The following is a 24,707-nucleotide window of genomic DNA, read 5'->3' as shown; positions in this document are numbered from 1 at the left end:
TGAAGCCTGCGGTCAGGAGTGCTGACGGAAGGGGCCCGCTTCAGCTCGTCCGTTATGGCCTAGGTCCCAATTGGATTGGTACCTACTTGAGTAAGTGGGGAATCTGAGTCTAGACTCAGGTTCTCCATCGATGAGCTTAGGGTTGCCCCTTCACTCGGGGTTGGATCTTCACGATCGAAGTTTATTTGTGTTTGTTCATCAGGTTTATGTTTTTGTTTTTTTGTTTTTTCATAATTGGCAGCCATGGGCTCAGTTTTGTCGGGGAAAGTAAGTCAATTTCGGCAGAGCCCCTTTTTGCCGAGACAAGGGGGTCGCCTGGTACCCAGAGTTCACCGTTTGTGGCCACGTCTTAACCCCTGTGACCCTTCAGCCCTCGGCACGGTAGTCACACCTTGGCTTGGGGTTTTGATTCCCGCTTGGTTTCAGGTGTCACCTCCTGTTTCCTGGAGAATCTTCCTTACTGAGCTCCCTCACCACAACAAGGTAGGTAATCATCGAGGGAGCGTCGGTAATGCTATGTTTGGTAATGCTATGGACAAGATGGTTTAGGTTGGCAATTTCGACTTGCGCCTTCTGTTCAAATTTCGGTCGTTGCCATGGATGTTTCTGATTGTCTGAAGTGTCTGAAGTGTATGTAACATAATGACACTAGTGAAGGTCTAAGTGCCGGACCGCCCCTCCACCCGTTTTATAAAACAAACAAAATCTGGAGGCCAAGGGTTGATTTGCTGGACAATATTGGTATGAGAGGCTCTTTCTAGGGCAGTGGAGTAATGTCCCTCAGGTAGGTATTGATCAAAATTCCCATTTTCCTTCCCTTTTGGCAATGCATAATTAGAGGTATCTAAATGTTGTGTACTTTTGCGTGTCTATCTTTATTTTCAAAATTGTGAAGTAGTTTCTGTTCGCAAGCATGATTTCGTCCATTTTCAATCATCTCCGTCAAAAAAGAAAGCAAAAGGTCAAGGATTTAAGTCTGCTTGTGGAAATCTTTTGTAATTTTCAATACGTCTGTAAACCGCTTATATACTTTTCACAATTTTGCATTCTTAATGCATCAGATAAATGCAGCTGGGATTATAGTAAGAGGATTTTACTGAATACGAAAGAAAAGATTACTCACCCGTGCTCCGATATATGGAGTTGGCCCGCTGGACATGTCTGGTTATCGCCTCGATGCTCGCCTCATCCGATCCCATCTTATTGAAGAACGTGTGATCCGCTTGCAGATACAACATGCACGTAATTTTCCTCTCATACAAAGATCTGCTCGTTGCACTCCCGTAATCCGATAAGTCGTTACGAACATTCAAATTCAAATTGGTATGATGATAATTTTGACTGGTCAATATCACATCCGGATTATAATTATTTACAATAATATTTGGTTTTTTCGTTGCACCATTTTTCGTTATGATCTCGACGTGAGTCTTATGACTTGGACGCGATGTACTACCATTACTGCTACTGTTACTGTTACTGTTGCTATTAAAGTTAGTGTTCCCATTGTTATTACTATTTTTATTATAATTGTTCGTATTATAAAACCTATTATCGTTACTATTAGCGCTAGAACTAGTGTTATGAAATGTATTAACTAGAATGTTCCTACTGTTGCTGCTGCCGCTGTTCACCCCGAACCGACTCCGCAAGTTGAAATCACTGTTGGGGTTGAAGTCGCTCACGATTATGTTACGATTATGATTTGATTTCGTGTATAAGTCACTGTTGAAGCCAGGACCCAAGTCCTGGATGTTGTGGTCATCCTGTGTCCTGTCGTTGCTCCGGCCCGGAAAAAGGTTCGACTCGTCATTGTACGGAACCTCGAGGTCGAGCGGTAGTGGTGGATTACGAGCTTCCCGCAGCTGTAAACGGATAAAACATGGAAAAGTTCAAACAATGCACTTCAGTTCAGATAAGGGAGACTTTACAGTTTACTCTCCAAGTTTTAATTACGTTAAAAGTTTACCGTTGCTAATAACTAATTGAGTTTCTCATTCCTCGCCCTTGGGCGTCGCAGGACGACCAGCAGGCACTGCCTGCATGGAAGCACAATGGAGGAAGTATTTACCCTTTCATTCCCAATACACCTATCCCATATCAAAACGAGTAGTTCCCGTAACCTCGATATCGATACTCCTTGATCCACTCTTCGAATGGAGTTGAAATACAATCCACTCAATTTATGCATGTTCGATGTAAATTGAAGTAAAGTTTTCCCATTAAGTATTCACTTTTCTTTGTCTATAAATTCAACTTGGATTCTGTATATCCTTATTGAGTTAACTAACGACCCCTTGCCAAGTGGTGAATTGTGGCAGCAGCCAGGAGTGCAAGCAACGAACAAGGAGCATAGGCAAAGTTCAAAATGGCAATTATCTGGGTTTAGTCTAGATGGATGAGTGGTAGGACGGAGAAAATCAACAGAGTGCCGCGTCCTTGCCTAATGGAGACCCCGTAAAAGCCTGATTGAAACATAAACGTAAATCCTTTTCGTTTAGATACTGTCCACCTTCCTTCAGCTCTAATGGTAATCTGAGTTGAACCGCTTGGCTGGAGAATGAAGCGTGAATTCTCTACTACTCTTCTTGCTGTAACAATTTATTCTCTGTAACATTTTTTGGCTGAATGCTGCCCATTATTCTGACATTAACATTTCATATCCACGTCACACATAAATGCCATTTACTCGAAGCAAATACATATCTCGAAGTCACCTGCTTCCAGGCGATCTGTGAGAAGACGTCGTAGACACATTTATCTTCGAGTGCACGTATAGCACGGCACTATGGATGGCATGGCTAGAATGGTGAGACAATATAATATCTATGGATTCCCCATTGGCCCTTCTCGGCATGCACGCAAGGACGTCTGTGGAGCTCATTCACCTGGATCTATTTGGCGTCTGCTTGCATCTAATTTTAAGTGGAGGATACTGTAAGTTGTCTCCGCTAAGTGTGGCGGTGATGGGTGGTTTGGTAATTCCAGTGTTTTGTTAACATTAAATATATATTGCGAGGGAGTTTGTGATGCAAGGAAACATCAATTCAGCTTCCATTTATTGTTCTGAGGTTTAGACAAGAGCTCCTCGAGTTACCTAAAGAAATCGTAAAAGATGTCGCGAAAATTGTGAGTAATTTTATGATTCAAGTTAGTTTCTTTTGAAGAAATAGCCAGAGAGTTAGTCGAATTCTTGTCAACTATAAGTGATGTCTGCACTTATGGATGCAAACTTTTTCATAAAAATAATAGAATTCATAATTTTGTCTTCTATTATGATGAGGGATGGTCAAGGAGTAGTATAGGTCCCAGGGCGAAACGTGGATTGGTACTCACGATGGAGTATAAAACCTGGGAAACGCCTGCTGAACGAACCCCAACAGCTCTGCTACCAAACTCTATCTCCACCTCCCCGTGGTAACCGCTGGGAGTTCTTTCTTAACGAAAAGCTGCAAACGGAAAGGATGAAGACGAGTTTCATGCGCCAAAAAACGGGACAGATTGTACCAACTGGTTGTCCAGGTTGGGGGTCGGGTACAGCTGACAACCCTACACCGAAAACAACTTGTTTCGAAGCCACAATAGGAGCCTCGGACTGGACGGATTACACAACGACGAACCCTGCAATGAAAAAGGGGCGATTTGCGTATTTTTTCATGGAACGTCCGCTCCCTGTACAGAAATAGAGCTGCCAAGCAGCTAGCTGATACCCTCTCCCAATATAGCGCTGATGTAACATCCAGTAAACCATGTGCTCGGAGTAGGGTTCTTAGTCAGCCAAAAAATGAAACCTGCCGTTATCGGCCTTGAAAATATAAGCGAAAGGTTATGCACTCTGTGTTTGCGAGGCAAGTTTAGAAATATAAGCCTCACAAACGTTCACGCCCCTACAGAGGAGACTGCAGAGCCGGAGAAGGATACCTTCTACGAGGCAGTTGAACGAACCCTCGAAGCCTGTCCTAGATATTACATCAAGATCATACTTGGGGGTTTTAAATCGGGAAGGGCCCCGTATTCAGGCGATACATTGGCTCCCATAGCTTGCATCAAAATACAAATGATAACGGGCTGCGGATTATTCAATTAGCAGTGTCACACGAAATGGTTGTTAGAAGTGCCTGGTTTGCGCGGAAAGCGGGCGTCTCCAGACGGGACCACTTTCAAGTTGACCATGTGTTGATTGAATGCCGCCACCTCTCAGCCTTGATGAATGTCAGAACATATAGGGGGGCCAACATAGACTCGGATCACTATCTCGTTGACATACTGCAGCGAGCTCGAATAACAACACCACCTAGAATCCCCTTTGACAATCAAGTGAGAACACTGAAGCCATCCATAACACAACCCTCCGTAACACCTATAAGATAAATAGACGCCACAATAACCGCAGTCAACAGAGATCCTGGAAATGAAGTTTCAACAAATGATCTTCACAATGACCTGAACAACGTTATCATAAATACGGCCACAAACATACTTGGCCCCAGCCGCAAAAAGAGTCGGAACGGCTGGTTTGACGATGAATGTAAGCTAGCAACGGAAGGGAGGAATGCTCCATACCGAGTAATGCTGCGTTCTCAAATAACGCGGGCACGCGCAGAGACTTATCACGATTTTCGTTGAGCGGAGAAGCGAAAAATATTTCCCTAGCAAATACTCACTCGTGAGGAGCAAGATACCATCGAAGACCTTGTCCTCAGCCAGATGTGCAAGGGATGGACTTCGAAACTTGTGTTCACCAGGATACGCTTTCGACCAGGTTTTATACTGGTGGACTGCGCGACGGAAAACACTGCAGAGTGGACTAGGACCACAGTTTCTAAATTGCCAGGCTGGGAAGAGGCAGAACCGTCGACATGTGCGGGGGATGATATACCAGGAGCAAACATGGTAACAGCTTTTCTCCCAAAAGTCGAAGCCAGGGGGCAGTTGTGGCATCAGACTATTTCTCAGAAGCTAGTCGCTAAACTGGTAAAGTACTGTGAGAGGAGGGCGTTATCAGTTCTCCTTGGCTGCAACGCCAACGCCTTTTACAAAGTCTGGAGAAGCAGCGACTCCAATCGAAGAGGTGAGTACCTTCTTGAATTTATTTTAAACAATATGTTAAAAATATATAATAAGGGGAACACTTCAACATTCGTGACCTAGAAACAATGGTGGAAAACCTCAACAAAGTCAACATTGACACATATGAGGTCAGCTGTCTGGCTAAGACTGTTGAGCCATCAGGGGATGTTCCCTGGTGGAATAGGAAATTAGGCAGAATGAGAACAGGGGTACAAAAACTGTTAAATCGGGCAAAACAAACTGACTGATTGCTTATAGCAACGCGAGCTGGGAAGCAAAACGAAACAGCTTCAGGGAACTCTGTGAAGGGATCGATCAAACCACAGAAGCAACCAGGCTTTACAAAGCTGTAGCCAAACACGGGGCAATATCTTGTCTATGTTTGAAGAAGGAGGATCGGACATTTACCGTGAATGAGTCTTACCCGGTGGCGGCAGACGACAGCATTTTGCCTGACATCCCAACAACGAAGAAAGGGGGGGGGGGATGGGAGAAAGGAGAACTGGAAACTAGCAAAAGAAGTAGTAGATGTCATCTTCCCAGCATTATTCAGAGAGGCCAAGAAATCATCTTAGAATGGGAAACAGGTCCATGGTTATCACATTAAAAAATGAAGAGAAACGGCAGAGGGAACTATACTGGGCGAGTCTACTAGGAATGGACCAGGGTGTGACTGTTTAAACCTCGCCAGGAAGAACCTCCGGATCATAGTGGGAATTCTCGCTGGTCACTGTCGGAAGCTAGTGATATTTACAGACACTACCTGTAGGTTCTGTGCGGAGTTTGTTGAAACCTCTGTACACGTTCTGGGACGTAGTCCGGCACTTGTGAAAAGTAGGTCGAGGCACCTGGGAAAACACTTGTGTGTGTGTGTGTATGGTGGGGGAGAAGCTACAGCTTCTGAGCACTCAGGCCATGTTGGCCCATTGTGCTCGCCTCCCCCGTCTAACGGAATATTCCGGATTCGTTAACGTATCGCAGGATTTCCGTTAGTGGATGTGATGCTACCCGTCGCAATTGGAGAACATCGGCACCAAAGATCTGATGCCTGATGCGTCCATAGGCGGGGCATTCACATAGAAAATGCTCCGTGGATTCCGCTTCCTCATTACAGGAGCGACACGTATCATCTTTGGTAATTCCTATTCTGAACATATGCTCAGCTAGTGAATTATGGCCTGTCAGAATGCCACAATACACCTGCAGGTCCTCCTGCCTTTCGACAGGATAAACTTTGCGGTACGTATGTTCGGTTCTGGCAGGAAAAGTTTGGTGTGTCGAGCAGCATTTAGGCTCTGCCACCTGTCATTATGGGAAACTTGTTCCCAGTTTTTGAAAACAGATTTAGCCAATGCTACTGATACTCCAATTGCTGGCTCCGGTCCCGGCATAGGGGAGATTGACCCCTCTTTCGCTAAAGCGTCCGAGATTTCATTTCCCTCTATGCCACAGTGACCAGGTACCCAGAGTAGTTCCACCGTATTGAATCTAGACATAAGGTTCAAACGGTTTCTGCATTCCTGAACGATTTTCGAGGCGATCAAAGGACTGCTCAATGCCCTCAGTGCAGCTTGACTGCCACTGCAGATTGCGATGCGCCTGCCCTTCAACCGCTCGTCAATCACCCAGTTTGCCACCCTTAGGATCGCATAAACTTCGGCTTGAAAAACCGTTGCATATTGTCCCAAAGGAAAAGCCCACTTCTCGTTTTTATTCGTGAGGTAGACTCCGGCTCCAGAACCCTCTTCTGTTTTTGAGCCATCGGTGTAGAAGACTTCCGTATATCCCGCCACGCATTCCTCTGGGTCTTCCCAGTCCTCTCTATGCTTCAGGGTAACTACATATCTTCTACCAAACAGATGTATGGGGACACGAGAATCGGAAGGCATTGTAAGAACTGGATTTAGTCGAAAGATTTGGAACTGGGGAATATACTAAGATTTTTAACGAGTATAGGCTTGTTTAAGATACTATAGTTAATAAGTATACTATAACCAGTAAAAGGGGCACAATAGTTTTTTAAGGACGCAGTGCGACTTTCCCTTAACAGACTAATAATAACAGGTGTTGATTGATACCCATTTAATCATGCAGCAATCTCTGCGTTAGCATGGCAGAGATCCACATAATTAAAGTATTATCGACACCATGCGCTCTGGCGGAATCATAAAGTTTTTGGTAAAAGCCCCTTCAATGTCCACGAACACCCCCCTCCCCGCCTCGCGTACTCATCTTTCAGAGTTTCATTCTCTATCTTTGAAACGAAAGAATGAAGAGCGAACTCACGACAATTTTCATGTTGGTAAACGTGTTGGAATTCATTTCCGTCAGCGTCTTCTGACGAAAGTGACTCTCAACCAGTCTCTTCAAAACTTTCAGCAAGAATAATGTCAAGCTGAATGTCTGAAGTTCACTGGGTTTGAATTGTCATCTTCCCTAGGCTTCGGTATGAAAGCTTCCTTAACCTGCTGCCTAGGGGTAGACACGTAGTCCAAAGCATGATACCATCGAAAAACATTTCTTAGCATCCGTTCGAAGTTCTCTTTACCCTCCTTTAGTATTGCTGGATAGATGCCATTCATATCATCTTCTTTGAACTGTTCAAAGAACAGTAAGGCAGCTATCACTTTTTCATTGGCATTCTCGCTGTATTTCAATTTATCTTGCAAAACTTACGTGTTCAACGTGTTGCAGGAAATGCCAGTTCTCTTTCTTCCACTTTTCTCAACAGATCTCTCGGATGGCGTACTTCCAAGAGGGTCTGTACTGATTCCAATCTAAAGTTCGTGGAAATAGCATCCGGTTTTCTAAGAGGGTCCAGCTCATCCCTTTTAAGGACTTTACACAGGTTTGAAGTCTCCTTTTCGCCTCGCAGTTGCTCACAGTACGTTCCAAAGAAGTCTGGTTTCGTACACTTAACGAGCCTTTTACATTCGCGCTGTGAGTTCCGGAAGTTTAGTCAGTCTTCATTCTTATTGCAGTACGATTCAGAATTCATATGGTTGAACTTCTGAGCTTTTGCAGTTATCGCTCTCTATAGTGTGGATTCAGACTTTCCAATTTATCTTCTAATGCCCAAGGATTTAGTCGCCTAGCAGCTCCCTAGACGATACTATGTATCGGTGATCTGACAAGAAGGTTTCATCTAACACCCCCCAGTGTGTAAGCGACTCTAATACATTTGAAGTGTATATTGTTAGGTTAATTGCTTCACACCTTTCGTTAGAAGGGTGTCAAGTGTCTCCGGATATCGTAATTTTAACGCTTTGCTGCAGAGCTAAGTGTCATGTTATACTCAAGGCATTCTTAAGGCGAAAAAGTGGGAGATGGACAGGAGAGATGCCAGGGCAGCTGACACTCCCTGGACTACGGGGTTTTGCTCTTACACTGAATCGGTCTAGCCTGAAGTAATGGGTCAAATGATTCTAGATCTTAATTCTTAATCTTAAAGTCCTGTCTGAGACAGGAGTTCGGTACTTTGTTCGTAAATGCATTTCATCCCATTCCCACAAAAAAAAAAATGTTTACACAGAAGTGTCATCCGGGGTTTTTGTTTCACAAATATCGGGACTCAGCCTATTTTCTGATATTCATCATAAGGTGAAGACAAAGTCAGGTGAATAGGTCGCCTGTGGTAAGTATTGAAAGGACTGAAGGTCCTGCGGGTTCAACGTGAATACCTTGTGTTTAGGCTTATATGGACACGAATTGATTTATGACTAAGCGGCCCGACCGTGATTGAACATCGGTACTGGTTTATACTGAGTGTAGGGTCAGCATTCATATCAGTGGATGCGAAGCCTATCTAACACCTTTGCAACAACTAAGGGGTATGGCGCCCGACTTATACAGCGCAACTCCACGCTTGAGTTCACAAGGAGCTCTGCCTGCGATATGGGCACAACCAACATGAAACTCTCACACGGGGGCAATCCCAAACAACCGGGCCGAAAATATATCAACCAGGAATTCCCTAGAACATAGGCTTTCAGAGGGCTATCCAGGTTTCAATAGAACTAGATAATCCTCGGTGAGGATTCGCGGCCACTTCAGATGAATCTCTTGCAGACTTGCGTCTAATTGGCCCTCCTAATTGGGGGAGGGGCGGGGCCGGGCGTAGAGGATTTTGTTGGGTAAGTTAGAGAATCGAAATACGCGGTTGGTTGACCTTTTAATTAGAACATTCTGATAATGAACTCATCAGTTTCAATCACTTATTGTCTTTCTGTACCGTCTACTGTTCCTTAATGTACAATATTTCCGTCATCTTTTTTAGGAAAAAAATCTGCTAACGATATTAAAAATCTGGACACAGTACTACCACTTGTACTGAAATGGATGTAAACTAGCATCCTTAGAGAAAAGTCGCTTAAGGTCGCATTCTCAAACTTCCAAATGCTAAGTAGTAAATTTTACAAATTCTTCGAGCTATATCTCGTAAGTCCTATTGCATCTGTAAGTCCAGAGATACAATGTGTAAATCTCCTGTAACCAAGAACTGCTATATTGAATTTAACTCAAGTATTCAGAGGCTGAGCTGGTTTATCTGGGTCAGCTCGTGTTGCCTGATTGTAACGAGTTTCGTACTTCTCACCACATAATCTAATTAGTCCAGTTGTTCACTTCTCCACTTTCTGCATTTGTTGTCAGATTCTAATGGAATAAAATCTGGAAATGATTCAACTTACCTTTCTGGAGGGAACCCTGCCCTAGAGCCAGTATCATTCCTCAAGCAAAAGTTAATTTTGTCGCATATTGTATTCTGTAGTGTTGCAAGTTGTCTCTGAAGCTACTGCTCGCTCTCTACACAATGGCCTTCGCCATCTTGAAATATTTCTACAGAATGCGCTAGTCCTTTCGGAACTGCAACAAATACGAGGGCATGCATCTATGCATGGTGCTTCTGGGATGCTAGAGTTAGTTTTAATTTGTTTTGAAATATATTCGCAACTATTTTAGCAATTTTCAGGAGAATGACAGGTATTTCATTACATGCAGAATCTCTGTGTCTCTGTGATGGTCCTGCTTGGCCTGCACCGGGATTGCTAGTAGGATAACGCCGGGAGGAGTATGTGAGTAAAGGACCATATGACGGTGAAATCAGTTTTGTGCTTTTGAAGTTGGAATATGTGACTTTTTTAGCACGAATTTGCATGAAAAATATTCCGCCCTTGGAGTGGGGATATATTGGGCTCTAGGAGGAGTCTAGTTGGATGTGTGGATAAGAAAGTCAACAGGAAATTGAATTTTTTATGACATAATTCTGTCAGAGATGAGGATGTTATGTTATGGGGATTTAAATTGTCTATTTAGATGGGTTGAAGTGAGTCCAGTAGTATCATGAGGTAATTGAAAGGGCTCGAAGCAGTTTTATGTCATTGCTCAGGAAATTTGGAGCACGGAGAGATGTTCTTCACTTAGAATATTTGAATTTTTAAAATGTATCTTACCAGGCTTTGAATATTGAGATAATAATGATAGTACTTGGTAAATTTTGCAAAGGGGTAGATGGGGTCATCAGTTTGTGAAAAACTTATTTACAGAAGAAGCAGCTCATAGGAGCCAGGCTCCATTTTGAAATTTCAAACAGCATAATTTATAAAAGGAAAATTGGTTAACAGCCAATGGAGGCTCTTAACATCCTTCGAGTTCAACCTGAGGGCTCGGAACCCGGTTTATTTTGATAGAAACCTGGAAACGATTTGCCTTTCGTTGTTGAGACATTTTTGTAGTCGTGATTCCATTCTATTTGAATACGCCATAAAGTTGCAAGGGGATATAGATGGATCCACCGCTTCTCCGTGTCGATTTTCTAGGCTCATTTTTCTGACCCCCCCCCCCCCCAGGCTTAACATTTTCAAGTTTCAAGTTCATTGAATCAGTGGAAGGTAGCATGGTCCGGCTCCCAACTTCATTTTGTTGTGTGGGATAGAGGATGAATACATTCTCAACATTGTTCCCGGTTAGGCTCCACGTACATTTGCCTTTACCTTCTAGTTTTAGGCTTCACGCCTTTTCTCTCCCGGAAACAAGTGTCTCCAAGCCTCATTTTCTTTTCCCACCTTGTACTAAATCTAAAACACAGCGTTGAGGTAGTACATAAACATAGTTACATGTTTCTCTTTAATCATAAGTTTTATGCTTCCTATGATTCTTTGCAGTCACATGATGCTATCGGTTGTATGTCGCAAAGATATGCTTTTCCTGCTTTTCCTTTCCAGCGTGCTGAGCATCAGAAGATGGTTCAGGCATGAGGTGGCGGAGTTGTGCTGTTTGTAGGTAAAATTGTTGTTAAGAAGACAATGGTGGTCTTAAAGGAAGCCTGACTTTGACTATAAAATTAACTAGTTTAGAGGAGACGTTAGGGAGAGATGTCTAAAATGAATGAAGTCGCCTTCCGCTTTATTTTTTTTTAGGATGAGTACCTTATTTATTTCATCTATTCATCGACTTTAAAGCCGCCTATGATAGCATAGCCAGGGTAAAACTGTATGAGAGAATTCGGTATCCCGACGAAACTAATAAGACTGACTAGGCTGACCCTGACCAATGTGCGAGACCAGATGAAAGCAGCAGGATCACTCTCAAGACCATTCCACATCAACAACGGTCTACGACAAGGGGATGCCCTATCATGCGTCCTCTTTAACCTGGCCCTCGGGAAAGTGATCCGTGGTGCTGACGTAAATGCAAGAAGTACGATCCTCTTTAAGTCCACCCAACTACTGGTCTATGCTGACGATATCGACATCATGGAAAAAACCACCCGAGACGTACAAACTGCCTTCATCCAGATCGAGCAGGCGGTAATCGGCGCGAGATCTTGGCCTGCACATCAATGAAGGCAAGACAAAGTTTATGGTGGCACGTCAGCACCAAAAACAAACCAACCAACAACATCAAACCGCACTGGTCAAACAGGAAGAATAAGGATAGGAGAATACAACTTTGAGACCGTTGACAATTTCTCCTGTCTAGGGTCGAAAATCACAACCGATAACAGCTACGATGATGAAATCTGCGCACGGTTGTTGTCAGCCAACAGAGCCTATTTCAGCTTACAAAGACTGTTCCGCTCGAAACGTCTCACCATAGGGTCAAAGCTCTTACTGTACAGGACTATGATCTTGCCAGTCCTCATGTATTCCTCGGAAACTTGGGTTCTTAGCAAGAAAAATTGCGAACTTTTGGCCGCGTTCGAGAGAAGAATCCTCCGAAGAATTTTTGGCTCTCTACATGAGGATGGACGATTCCGTAGCCTACACAATGACGAAATCTATGAGCGATACCATGACCGTCCGGTTGTGGATAAAATCCGGCTCAATAGGTTACGTGGGCGGGTCACTTAATCCGTATGGATGAGGATGATCCCACCCGGAAAGTCTATAAGGGCAATATCTATGGTAGAAAAAGAAGACGAGGCAGACCCTGCCTAAAATGGAGCGATGGCGTAGGCCAGGACGACAGCTTTTAGGGATATCGAATTGGTGGCCCTCGGCGCAAGACCGGGATGTCTGGAGTTCCTTATTAAGGCAGGCCTAGAGCGGATACCGATTGTTGCGCCGTTGATGATGATGACCTTATTTATTTCAGCTCTTACCAGGCGGTCGTAGATCGAGGCATATGTTAATCAAGTTTTATAGGAGTACGCTTTTAGTCAAAAAAAACTGGTACAGCAGCATCTAAAGATCGCATCCAACGCAATTCTCCAATTTTTTTGATTGATTATTAAGCAGCTAAGTTGCATTCGGTGGAGTACAACACCTGGGAAATGCCTGATGTACCGACATCAACAGCGTATTTTCACCATCATGTGGTGATCGCTGGGAGCTCTTTCTTAAAGAAAACCTGCAGGCAGAAAAGGATGAAGGCGCGTTTTGCGCGCATAAAAACAGGATAAATTGTACCAACTGGTCCTCCAGGTTGGGGGTTGGGTAGGGCTGACATGCCTACACGGAAAACCGACGTTACGAAGCCACGAGAAGAGCCTCGGACAAGATGGAGATTACAACGACGAACCCGGTAACGAAAACGGAATAAAAATTTGTGAATTCTCTCATGGAACGTGCGCTCCCTGTACAGACCTAAGCACCCTGCGTTTGCGAAGCAAATTTAGAAATATAAGCCTTATTAACTTTCACGTTCTTACAGAAGAGATTGCAGAGTTGGAGAAGGATACCTTCTACTATGCAGTTGAACGGACCCTCGAAGCCTGTCCCAGATTTTAACAGTCAAGTAAGGACAGAACCCGTATTTAGGTGTAACGGACTACTATCTAATTAGCAGTGTCACACGAAATAGTTGCTGGAAGTACCTGGTTTGCGCGGAAAGCGGTCCGCAAACATACGTTTGCCTCACCAAACGGGCCAATTTTTAACCAAATTGGCCACGTGTTGATTGAACGCCGCCACCTCTCAGTCTTGATGAATGTCAGAACATATAGGGGGGCCAATATAGACTTATATTACTATCCCGTTGGCATAGTGCTCCATTCTCGAGTTACAACATCGCCTGGAAGCGCCTCTGACAATCAGGTGAGGGTCATTTCTGAAGCCACTGGTTAAATAGAGAGGCGACCAACTGCACCAAGCGATTCCTCAACTGACGGTGAGGTGAGGTAAGGTGTGGCACAGTGAATCAATGCCTGACGACTGGCAATGTGGCATTATCTGCCCCATACATATAAAGGGAGATATCACACAGTGCAGCAATTATAAAGGTATCACGTTGCTGAGTACCATCTATAAGATATTGTCCACTATCTTGCTAGACCGGATAGCTCCATACGTTCCGAATATCATCGACCCATACCAAAAAGTTTTCACTTCAAGCAAATTAGTAAAAGATCAGATTTTCTCTCTGCGGGATGTGATGGAAATACTGTTGGAATATGATCATCAGTTGCACCATTTTTGCATCGACTTTAAGGCCGCGGACGATAGTAAAGGCCGGGTAAAGTTATATACGACCATGATAAGACTAACTAGGCTGACCCTGACCAACGTGCGAAGCCAGATAAAAGCAACAGGAGCGAGACCATTCAACATCAACAACGGTCTAAGACAAGGGGATGCTATATCAGGCGTCTTCCTTAACCTGGCCCTGCAAAAAGTGATCCTCTTCAAGTTTACCGAACTACTGGCCCACGCTGACGATATCGACATCATTGGAAGAACAACCGGATGTAGTCTGTCTTCATCCAGATCGAACAAGTGGCGCCAGATCTTGAGCTGGTGGCAACGTCAGCGTCAAAAGCCAAAGAACGAGCAGCACCGAATCGCACTGGTCAAACGAAAAAAATGAAGATAGGGGACTACAACTTGGAGACCGTTGAAAATATATCCTATCTAGGGTCGAAAATCACAACTGGTAACAGCTATAACGATGAAATCCGCGCATGAAGATCACAGTCCCTGCTGAGGTAGATTATAGGGCAATAGCGGAGGCACAAAAAGACGACGCAGAGCTTAAGAGCCTGAAGACAAACTCCAACTACAAATTCAAGGAGTTTCCTATTTTAGACTCAAATTTCTATTTACTCCGCGAGACCTCAGATAATGGCCATTTATTCCAGCCGATTTTCGCAGGGAAGTATTCAAAGCGATTCACGATCTTGTGCACCCAGGCATCAGGACCGCGATCCGGTTAGTAACTGATAAATATTTCTGGCCGTCCATAAACACGGACGTGAACTCTTGGGCCAGACAGTGCACTACGTGGTAGAAGTGTAGAATCAATAAGCACGTTAGAAAGGAAGTAGGTGTTTTCCCTCGGTCAACCAAGCATTTTCACACCATCCATCTCGACATCATCGGCCCTTTGCGAGATCGGCACAGATTTAACTATTGCCTCGCAATCATCGAAAGGTTTACGCGGTAGTCTGAAGCAATACCTCTGTCTGACATTACGGCGCAATCATTTTCCGAGGCCCTCTGCCGAGAGTGGCTTCCGCGCTTTGATGTTCCAGCCATTATCATCACGGACCAGGAAATGCAATTCGAATTTACTTTTTTCGCGGAGTTAGGAAAGCTTGGCACCGAACGCTGAAGACCGCTCTAATAGCCCGCGACGATCCCTCGTGGTCGCCGTCCTTGCCTTTTGTCCTTCTTGGAATCCGTGCAGCCCAGCGAGAGGTGTTCGCGGCCAGCCCAGCGGAGATGGTTTACGGGGAGAATCTGCGCCTCCTCACCGACCCAGTAGTGGACAGCAGAGCAGGGTTAAACGACTCCGGAATGATGCAGGGATCTCGAGACGTGTAACCAGGTCCTTATCAGGGTGGATAAGGCCGCTGCCATACGAGGCCCTATTTAGAGTGCTAGATCGAGGCGAGCACTCACTCAAGCTCGACGTTCGGGGCGGGCCCAACTGGGCTTCCCTGATGAGGCTGAAGACCTTCGTCGAACCGACGATCGCTCCGAAAAGGCACCTGCCAATCATCAGATTGGCCCGGGATCACGCGGACGTTAAAAGTGACATTTTAGAAAAAAGAGTCTAAAGGAGACATTCGGCAGGACTCTCATCGGTCGATCCTTAACGTTATAACAAAAATTAATTAAATTAAATTAGATTTGACTGTTGCATATATACAATCGTATTTTATAGCAAGAAAGAATAGTTTCGAAAGTAGTGTTTTAATAAAGAAAAGCTCAAAATTCTGTGCCTAGGACTTAGCTGCGTACCTATCTTATGTGTACCTATCTTATGATTCATGGCCCAAAACTAATTGAAAGATTTACGGGCCTTGCCGATCAATCAATATAGGTGGTTGGATACCAAAGCAACATCGCACTTTGCAGAATGAGGTGCAAATTATAGTTATTGTTTGGTTATAATAATTTATTTTCGTATCAATTAAATCGCCAAAAAGTTGACCGACTTTTTCGTCCAGGGTAGAGGCAACTCATCAGACGCTGCCTCACCTCTGCCCCAATGAAATCCGTGGTAAACCTAAATCAGGCCAAAGTGATTTTTTGAGAATGCTAGGAGTCCCGAGTCCGCACCCACTTGATAGCGGACCGAACCACTTGCGAAGCAACTTATTTCCTCTGTTGTGGTCGACGAAACCGTCAGTCAACATTTTTGAAAAAATTTGGTGTTTAACCCAAAAAGAGGAGTCCGTGGACCACAAAATAGGAAGTAGGTTGCTTCCCAAGTGGTCCGGTCCGTCATCAAGTGGGTGTGGACTCAGGACTCCCAGCATCCTCAACAAATAAATCGCGAACCTGTCAAGTCCGGGGGGAAGGGGAGGATCCGGTTGAAACCAATCCTAAGAAACTGTAATAGACCGGCAGTTATGTCAATATGAATACATAGATGAAATGGTTACTTCAAAAGGATTAAAGACGAGAATATCTCTTATTGAACCGTAATAAGCAATTTTCACTTCTGACCTCATTAATGGTTTACATAATTTTTCCTGGCTTACCATGAAATTATGTCAGGAATTTCGCACCCAATGTGGGAAAAATTCCGCAAAGTTCGTCCTATAATGAACACATCGTTTGGATGGAGTTCCCAATCGTAGTCCAGGGCAATCAGGTTTGTTCGGTTTTTTTATAGTTCCCCCAAGATTATTTTGAAGGGGATACTGAATCTGAGTCAGAACGTTTTTTTATGTTGAGCCCAATCTATCTTTCCATTGGTCGTCCAGCGCCTCACCTGTATTGAATTGACTTTTCCATTCTCAAAGAGCGAACTTCGTCATCTATGTACGTCTATGGGCTATGGAGTCTGATATCCATTTAAATCCATTGTTATCCACGCTATGCTTTCCTTGATAGCGAATACTCCGTCCTGAATTGGTAATGTAATATCAATTTTTAAACGCCATTTTGCTTTACAATTAGATTTCAAACTAATTCCATAACCGAATTCGGGTTAATTGCTCCAATGAATGCCTTCACACTAGCCTGACTTTCGGGAATTGGTTCAAATGGATCCGTAACTAATATTTGCATTTGGTTTAGAACCGAGAGTCGTCTATTTTCTGCTATATAAATATCCTCCCGCCCTTAGATATTCCAGCCAGCCTATTTTCCACACTAAAAACCTGAAAGGCCATTTACGTTCAACCGCTACCGCACATTTGCCAGTAAACGTAAATCCCTTGATTACACATCGGAGTAAAAATCCAATTGACCCAAATTGGATCAACTTGTAATTTTCCAGGAGTTTATCTCCGGGAAGGCATATGTGGACGGGGTGCGCGAATAGGAGCGTGTCAGGGAGATGTTCTGGTACAAGACCCATCGAATATTGGTAGGACCTTTGCGGCACTCCCGCGCCACCACTAAACCGATATTCATGCAAATAACGCGTGGAAATTGAATTGGACGATTGTAATTGCGTCGTTATTTAATTACAATTACAGACGAGATGGCAATACGCTCATAATTACTGCCTGGGATGTGGCACATCATTTCAATTTTCCAGGGTATAGTCCATGTCGCGCAAACATAAGTGCTTTTTTGTTCATTACCCGTTATTTGCAATCAGACATTTATTCGCTTCATAGCGAAAAGCCTATTTGCACTCCCGAGGATACATACTACGAGTATGCGTCCCGATTTAGTCCTGAAAAGATACACACATCTACTCGTATAGGATACTAGCGAATACGCATAAACTTGAGGCTGCAATATGTTATGAGCGCCCGGTTTAATGAAATTTTCCCGGAAATAAATCCCTTTTGGCATTAATTCAGTTTAAAACCGCGCCTGATTTCAGCTGATTCGAGGAAACAAGAAATTGAGGTTGAAAAAACTGGAACTGTGGCGGTGAAAGGATGTTCGCGTGGGAGTGTTAACATTATAGTGCTGGAACGCGGCCTAGACGAGACATGAGACGTATTCAGTCAACTCTGGAAATGATTGTGAATGTCGCAGTGAAAACGAGGCAACCAAGCGTTGAAAATAAAAGTGTTACATGTCCCCGGGGAGCTTGTTATTAATTTGTGCTGCTTTCCTGACACACATACAAAAAGTATTGTAAGTACATGCTCATAGGTTTGTCGATAAGCATATGACATATTACCAAAGAGAACCTTATCACAGAAATCAAAGTAAATGGAAGAAATAGGAATGCCGTTCCATTAACAGGTAAAAGCGAGCTTTCAGCTCCAAGTAGGATATGATAATCTGGTAGACTTAAATTGAAAATGGACGAAAGTTTTTTAAACGCAACATTTCCCTCCCATATTTAGGACAAAGCGTTTTATAGAAGGTAGGAGAATTTTCCATCACCGAAAATTTGTTCGAAACCAGCTGGGTTTATTCAGCTGAGTTGCCGCAGTTCTCCTTCCTGAGTGAGGAAGCTCACGATGGCGGTATGTTTTAGGGATCTGTTGATTGGAGTCCATCGAATCGCCTTGTGACTTGGAATCCTCTGAGTTGGTGAGGTTGTCGACTGGCTTGCTGATGTGGATATGTTTTTTTATTCTGCTTATTCGGCTTTATTCATGATCTTAACCTTCTATACAATAGCAGAACTTATGGCTGTAGATACCAGACTCATCTTTACTCTACAAAATTAAAATTTGCATCGCAAATAAATAAATTCGTTCTATGGTATGAATTACCCAAGGAAAAGTGCAAAAAACCTTGTTCGAAATTACTAGATCTACTTAACCTACTTAACTTAACTTGAACTACCTTAACCTAGAATTTATGACGAGCATAGGATATTTATTAGAGGGTTGCCAACAGTTCTACAGTTGTTCATAAATCTGGCGGAGTTCGATAAGCATAAATCTTCAACATATTTGACTTTTGCCTCATTGTGCAGTTTTTCAGTTGAAAAGTCAAACGATTTGTTTAAAATTACTTTGAGGATTTTATTTTGCGCACGCTGAACTTTAAGTTTATGTGTTCTTGCACATTGAGACCAAACCGGAGCACAGTATGAAATAATTGGTTGGATAACCATTCTAAACATAATCAATTTATTGTCTACCGATAGTTTAGAATTTCTGTGTAGCAGCGAGTAAAGCGAGCAAAATGATTTAGATATCTTCGAACAAATTGAATCAGTATGATCTTTAAATGTAAGTTTTTTATCCAAGACGACTCCTAAATATGTTAAGCTATTACACCACTTAATACTCTCCCCAAGAAAATTTATGTCTCTGCTTGGCAGCTTAGCTTTGCATCTCTTTTTCGTAAAGAACACAGCTTGTGCTTTAGAAGGGTTCACTTTAATCTTCCACCTAAAATAAAATTGATACAGAGAATCCAGCTGGTTCTCAAGAGATGACATAATTGTTGAAGGATCGTTAGAGGAAGAAATAATGCCAACATCATCGGCAAATGCAGCTAGTTTACACCCTGGGGCAGTTGGAATGTCCGAGGTGTAGATATTAAACAGTGTAGGGCTTAGTGGAGAACCTTGAGGAACCCCCGCTGGAATCGATCGATCTGAGGATTGTTTGCTACCTACTTTTACTGAAAACCTTCTTCCAGTTAAAAATGATAGTAAAAGCTTGACCAGATATATTGGAAACCTGAACAGTAATAGCTTGTATACCAACCCATAGTGCCAAACAGAGTCGAACGCTTTGTGAATATCTAAAGTAAGAAATCCTAAGGACTCTTTATCTTTGAAAATTTTTTGGATTTCGCTGGTCACCCGAAACACCTGATGTGAAGTTGAATGTTTAGGTCTGAAGCCAAACTGAAAATCAGGTAATAAATTCGTTTGATTTAGAATCTTATTAACACGAGCTAGAATAACTCTCTCAAAAATTTTGCTGAGACTAGAAATTAAACTAACAGGCCTGTAACTGTCAGCCAGTTTTGGGTCTTTACGTGGTTTAACAATGGGTACTACCGTAGCCTCCTTCCAAACTTTTGGAAAATAAGAGAGCTTTAAGCAGCTGTTCACGATGAAATTATAGTATACAATCGCCTTTCTAGGAAAGTTCTTAACCATTGAGTTCGTTACCCGATCTGGACCTGGAGCCTTTTTTAGCTTTAAGTGCTTTATGATTGCCTTGATTTCTCTAGGGGAACAAAGTTCACGAGCATCGAAATCACAGAGTGAAGTACGCAGTTTTTCCACCCTCTCCTGAACGGTTTTGTTGAGCAAAACCGATCCTAAGTGGTCTGACGCTAAATGGGCTTTTTGGAACTGATTTGTTAGAAGTTCCGCTTTAGACTCATCATCGTAAATAATATCACCGGCGTTCCGCATGGGCGGAATAATTTTCTTTTTCTTTAATAATTTATTTAATTTCCATAATTTATCACCGTTTTTAGGAATTTCTTGAAGCATTCTACCCCATCGCTTGTTTTTAGCACCGAAGATTCGACTTTGAATGGCTTTAGTAAGCTTATTAACCACGGTTTTTGTGCTTCTGCTTCGAGTTTTCTGCCATTGACGCCGTAGGTAGTTTCTTGAAGAAATTAGGAATTTGGTTCCCTCATCAATGACTTGGTTTGGAAATAAATCGGCTTGCTCAGGATAGGATGCGAATTTTATGGCACTATTAATATGGCAATAAAAGGTACTAATTAGGGAGTCAATTTAGTCGGTAGAGCTGATCTTTGCTAAATTTAAATTTTTAAGCTGTATAATATCATTCAAGTATTTCTTAAATTTCAACCAGTTTATTCTAATCCTATCCACTGATTCGTCTGAATTTGATAGTGAAGTCTCAGAAATTAGTTGAAAGGCTACTGGTAAATGAGGCGAAGATAATTTATCCCCTGTTACAGGTTGGTCGATGCTGATTCGGCCGTTTGAAATTACAAGATCTAATGTAGAGTCGTATCCCCTAGGGTTCAAAAAGGTGGGTCTTGTGGGAGTGTGAATAAAAAGGTTTCTTTCACAAACAAGATCAAAAAGTATTTTGCCAGCCTTGTTCGCTTTTACACAGTTCCAATGACGGTGTCGTGCATTTAAATTACCACAAAGGAGTAATTTTTCATTTTTACTAATCAGTAATTTAAGGTCGTTTTCAAACGCTTTTAGTTTCTGCACATTAAGCTTCGTGCCTGGAAAGTAAGCAACGACAATATTCAAATCCAACTCCTCTAGTCTTAAAGCAATAGTCTCAAGAATTTCAGTTTTGAACGCGGGTAATATTTTATGCTTGATGTTATTTCTTAAACTTATGGCTGATCAGATGTGGATATGTTGTTTCCTTCGAATGCTGTAGCCTCGAGGAATGCAGGCTTCAGGCGTTCCGTAGAAACATTGATTGCCTTTCCATTCAAGTCAATTTTATCTACGACTTAGGAAATTCTGTTCAGGATCTTATGAGGTCCGCAGTATCGCTCGCCATGGACTTCCCTGGAAGCGTTAGCATTGTTCGGTAGAACATCTCCGCACTGGATCCTCCGATGTCGTCCTTGTATCTATTCCGTAATCCAAGTAAAACCGTAGGGAGTACATCCGTCCACGGTGGGTTCTACTCGTGGCACATTACAGAGGACTTAAAACACTGATGCCACGGTTCCAACATTCCGTTCGCTGCGGGATGATAGGCGATTGTGCGACTTCTTTGAGAGCCCATTCGCTTTGTTAGGGCTTGAAAAAAGGTGGACTCAAATTGTGTTCCTTGATCCATAGTTACTGTGTGTGGAACGTCGAACCGGGAAATCCAACTCGAATAAAAAGCTGCTGCAACGGATGTGACCATTTGATCCGGGAGTGGTGTGTCTTTACTGCAAACGGTTTGATCGGGTTAACTGACTGTTTTCCAATTTCGGAACGTAAGCAGAATACGCAGCAACGGACCCAACTACGTATGTCCTTGTGCATTCTAACCCAAAAGAATTTCTGTGCGATTGCTTTGAACGTTGCGCGTCCGCTAGGATGTGACAGCCCATGGAAAGTATCGAAGATCTGTCTTCGCAAGGCTCTCGGAACAGAACTCCTGCTAGTCCCAGGGAAGCGGAAGTGGAAGTGGAATCGCTATAAAGAGGCACAGAAGGCTCTAAAGAAGAGCATAAGATCGGCTAGACGATAATCTTGGAGACGCTTTTGCGAAGAGACTAACTCTCTTGAGGCGATCTCAAAGCTGAAACGGATTCTGGTCAAAGAACGTAGCCAGAAACTGGGCTATTTACGTTTACAGAATGGGAAGTACACAGAAAGCGATGAAGAAACGGCAAATCATTTGCTTGGAGTACACTTCCCAGGCAGCATCCAAAATCTAATCTCGGAGCCAACAGGTGCATACAGCCCTCAACCGAGAGACTGGAATCTGGCATGCAAAATAGTATCACTGGAGCGAGTAAAATGGGCATTTAACTTGTTCCATAGATACAAGTCTGCAGGTCCGGATGGCATCATTCCTGCGTTATTAATAGAAGGAATGGATGCCTTGGGTCTACACATTCGGAATATATATCGTGTATGCCTAGCACACGCTTATATTCCAATTAACTGGCGGGATGTGAAGGTGTTGTTCATTCCCAAACCAGGAAAACCCACTTACACAGGCGCAAAAAGCTTCCGACCGATCAGTTTAACGTATTTTCTACTAAATGGACTAGAAAGACTAGTAGATCGGTTCATAAGGGATACACACATTCCTAAGTGGCCACTTCACCATACCCAACACGCCTAGAAAGGCAAATCCACGGAGACAGCACTCCATGAACTTACGGCAAAAATTGAAAAGGCGATGTTCGAAAAGAATACGCCTCAGGCGCATTCATGGATATCGAAGGTGCCTTCAATTATGCTTCCTTCGCGGCAATTTATGATGCGGCAAGACAGTATGGAATCGAACCACTGCTGAGCAGTTGGATCCTTCACATGATAGAGTGGAGAAAAATCCACATATCGGTCGGCCAGAAGTCTATTGAAGCAGGATGTCTCAGGGGCTGTCCACAGGGAGGGATTCTCTCTCCACTGTTATGGCTCTTGGTATTGGATACCCTGCTGTGGCTCCTGGAGGAAAAAAAGTCTTCGTGCAAGCATTTGCGGATGACCTAGCCGTAATGATTACCCGCAAGTTTGCGGACACAGTATGTGACCGCTTGAATGCAACTCTGCATGTAATCCACAGCTGGTGCCTCCGCAATGGACTCACGGTGAACACTAGGAAGACTGAACTAATTATGTTCACTAAGAACATCAGGTGGGGCAGCTATACGCTACCCACCTTGGCAGGCGCGGAAATCCAGCAGACAAAAACAGTCAAGTACTTAGGAGTACATTTCAATTCCAAGTTAATGTGGAAGAATCATATCCAGGAACAATATCAGAAATCCTGCAGATTGCTCTGGTGCTGTAGGAATGCGATAGGTAAGACCTGGGGACTTTCACCTAAATGGATATACTGGATGTATACATCCATAATAAAACCCATTTTGATGCATGTACGCATCGTCTGGTGGCCAAGACTGAACTTTGCTAACAGCAGGAAGCTGCTAACGCAGATTCTGAGACTTGGTTGCCTAAGTATTACAGGAGCAATGAATACTACGCCGACTGCGGCACTTGAAGCTATCCTAAATTTACCCCCCATTCACTTGGAGGTGAAACGGAAAGCGGCCAACAACGCATATAGGTTCCATACCATTGGGGCGTGGAAAGGCGGCCAATCAAACGGTCATGCGTCTATCTGGAAATTCCTTGGAAAACATTCGGATGCCGACCGATCATATGGTTTCCAGATTCGTCTTTGAAAAGACATACACTGTCGTAACCACCGAAAGAGAAGAATGGTCGACAAGTGGCCATGAGTCTTTTCAGATTACAGACCTAATAATTTTCACCGACGGGACAGTCATGGAGGATGGATTGGGCGCAGGGGTGTTCTCGGAGAATTCGATTATAGAACTGACCCGACCCCTCGGAAAAATTACGACCATATTCCAGCGGAGATAAATGCCATTTCATTGGCAGCAGAAGAATGTCTGTGACAGAAATGGAGGGGTCGCACCATTCGAATCTGTTCCAGCTGAACCAGCTCTTGGAATCCGACCATCTACGGTCAAGTCTACCCTGAAGGGTGAAATTGCAAGGATTCACGCAACTGAGTGGAGAAATTTGGACTCTTGCCGGCAAGCGAAAATCCTTGTGAAGGAGCCTAGGGCCACTAGAGCGGCATTTTTGTTGTCCCTTAAGAAGTGGGACATGAAAACCCTAGTAGGGCTTTTGAAAAGATTGGAGTAGTGGTTTCGGCTGTGCGCAGCCAATGTAAGGAGGAGGAGGAGACGGCCCTGCACTTTTTATGCAGCTGCCCGGCATCCTCAGATCTCAGACGAAGACACCTTGGCAAGGTTTTCTTCAATGAAGAATCTGCACACTCTCTGCCTCCGGAGAATGTTCTAGGATTCGCTAAACCCTGCGAACACCGTAAGCGGGAAGCCATTGAATAGGGAACTTACGGGGATAGTACAATGAGCCTAACAATGGTCTGAGTGCTAGGAGCTGCGGCTCCCCCCAGTTAACTAAACTAACTAAACCCAGGGAAGTGTCGAACACTATCTTTCTTCGATCACCGTATGAAATGTTTTCGAGCTTCAGTGACTTTCTGTTTGATTTCAATAGCACCTGGAGTTCAGGATCCTCTTGCTGACCACTGTTAAATTCCTCAGCAATGATTGTGACAGGCAAGCTGATTACTTTTATCCTCGATAACGCATCAGCCACTTTGTTTTTGTCACTCTGAATATGTTTTATAT

The 24,707-nt window shown here is 43.5% G+C and overlaps 1 protein-coding gene across 2 annotated transcripts in view; it reads right to left on the bottom strand.

Moving 5' to 3' along the window:
* LOC119650921 (disintegrin and metalloproteinase domain-containing protein 10) overlaps nt 1-24,707 on the bottom strand; it is a 649,135-nt gene that overhangs the window by 192,400 nt on the left and 432,028 nt on the right. For both annotated transcript variants that reach the window (XM_038054147.1, XM_038054146.1), the window contains exon 5: nt 1,124-1,865. In XM_038054147.1, coding sequence (XP_037910075.1) covers nt 1,124-1,865 — 742 coding nt within the window. The remainder of the gene's footprint in view (nt 1-1,123; nt 1,866-24,707) is intronic.

Source organism: Hermetia illucens, chromosome 3 (genome assembly GCF_905115235.1).
Source record: "Hermetia illucens chromosome 3, iHerIll2.2.curated.20191125, whole genome shotgun sequence".
Lineage (NCBI taxonomy): Eukaryota > Metazoa > Arthropoda > Insecta > Diptera > Stratiomyidae > Hermetia > Hermetia illucens.
Note: the sequence above shows the minus strand (reverse complement) of the source record. Positions and strands in the feature narration are given on the sequence as shown.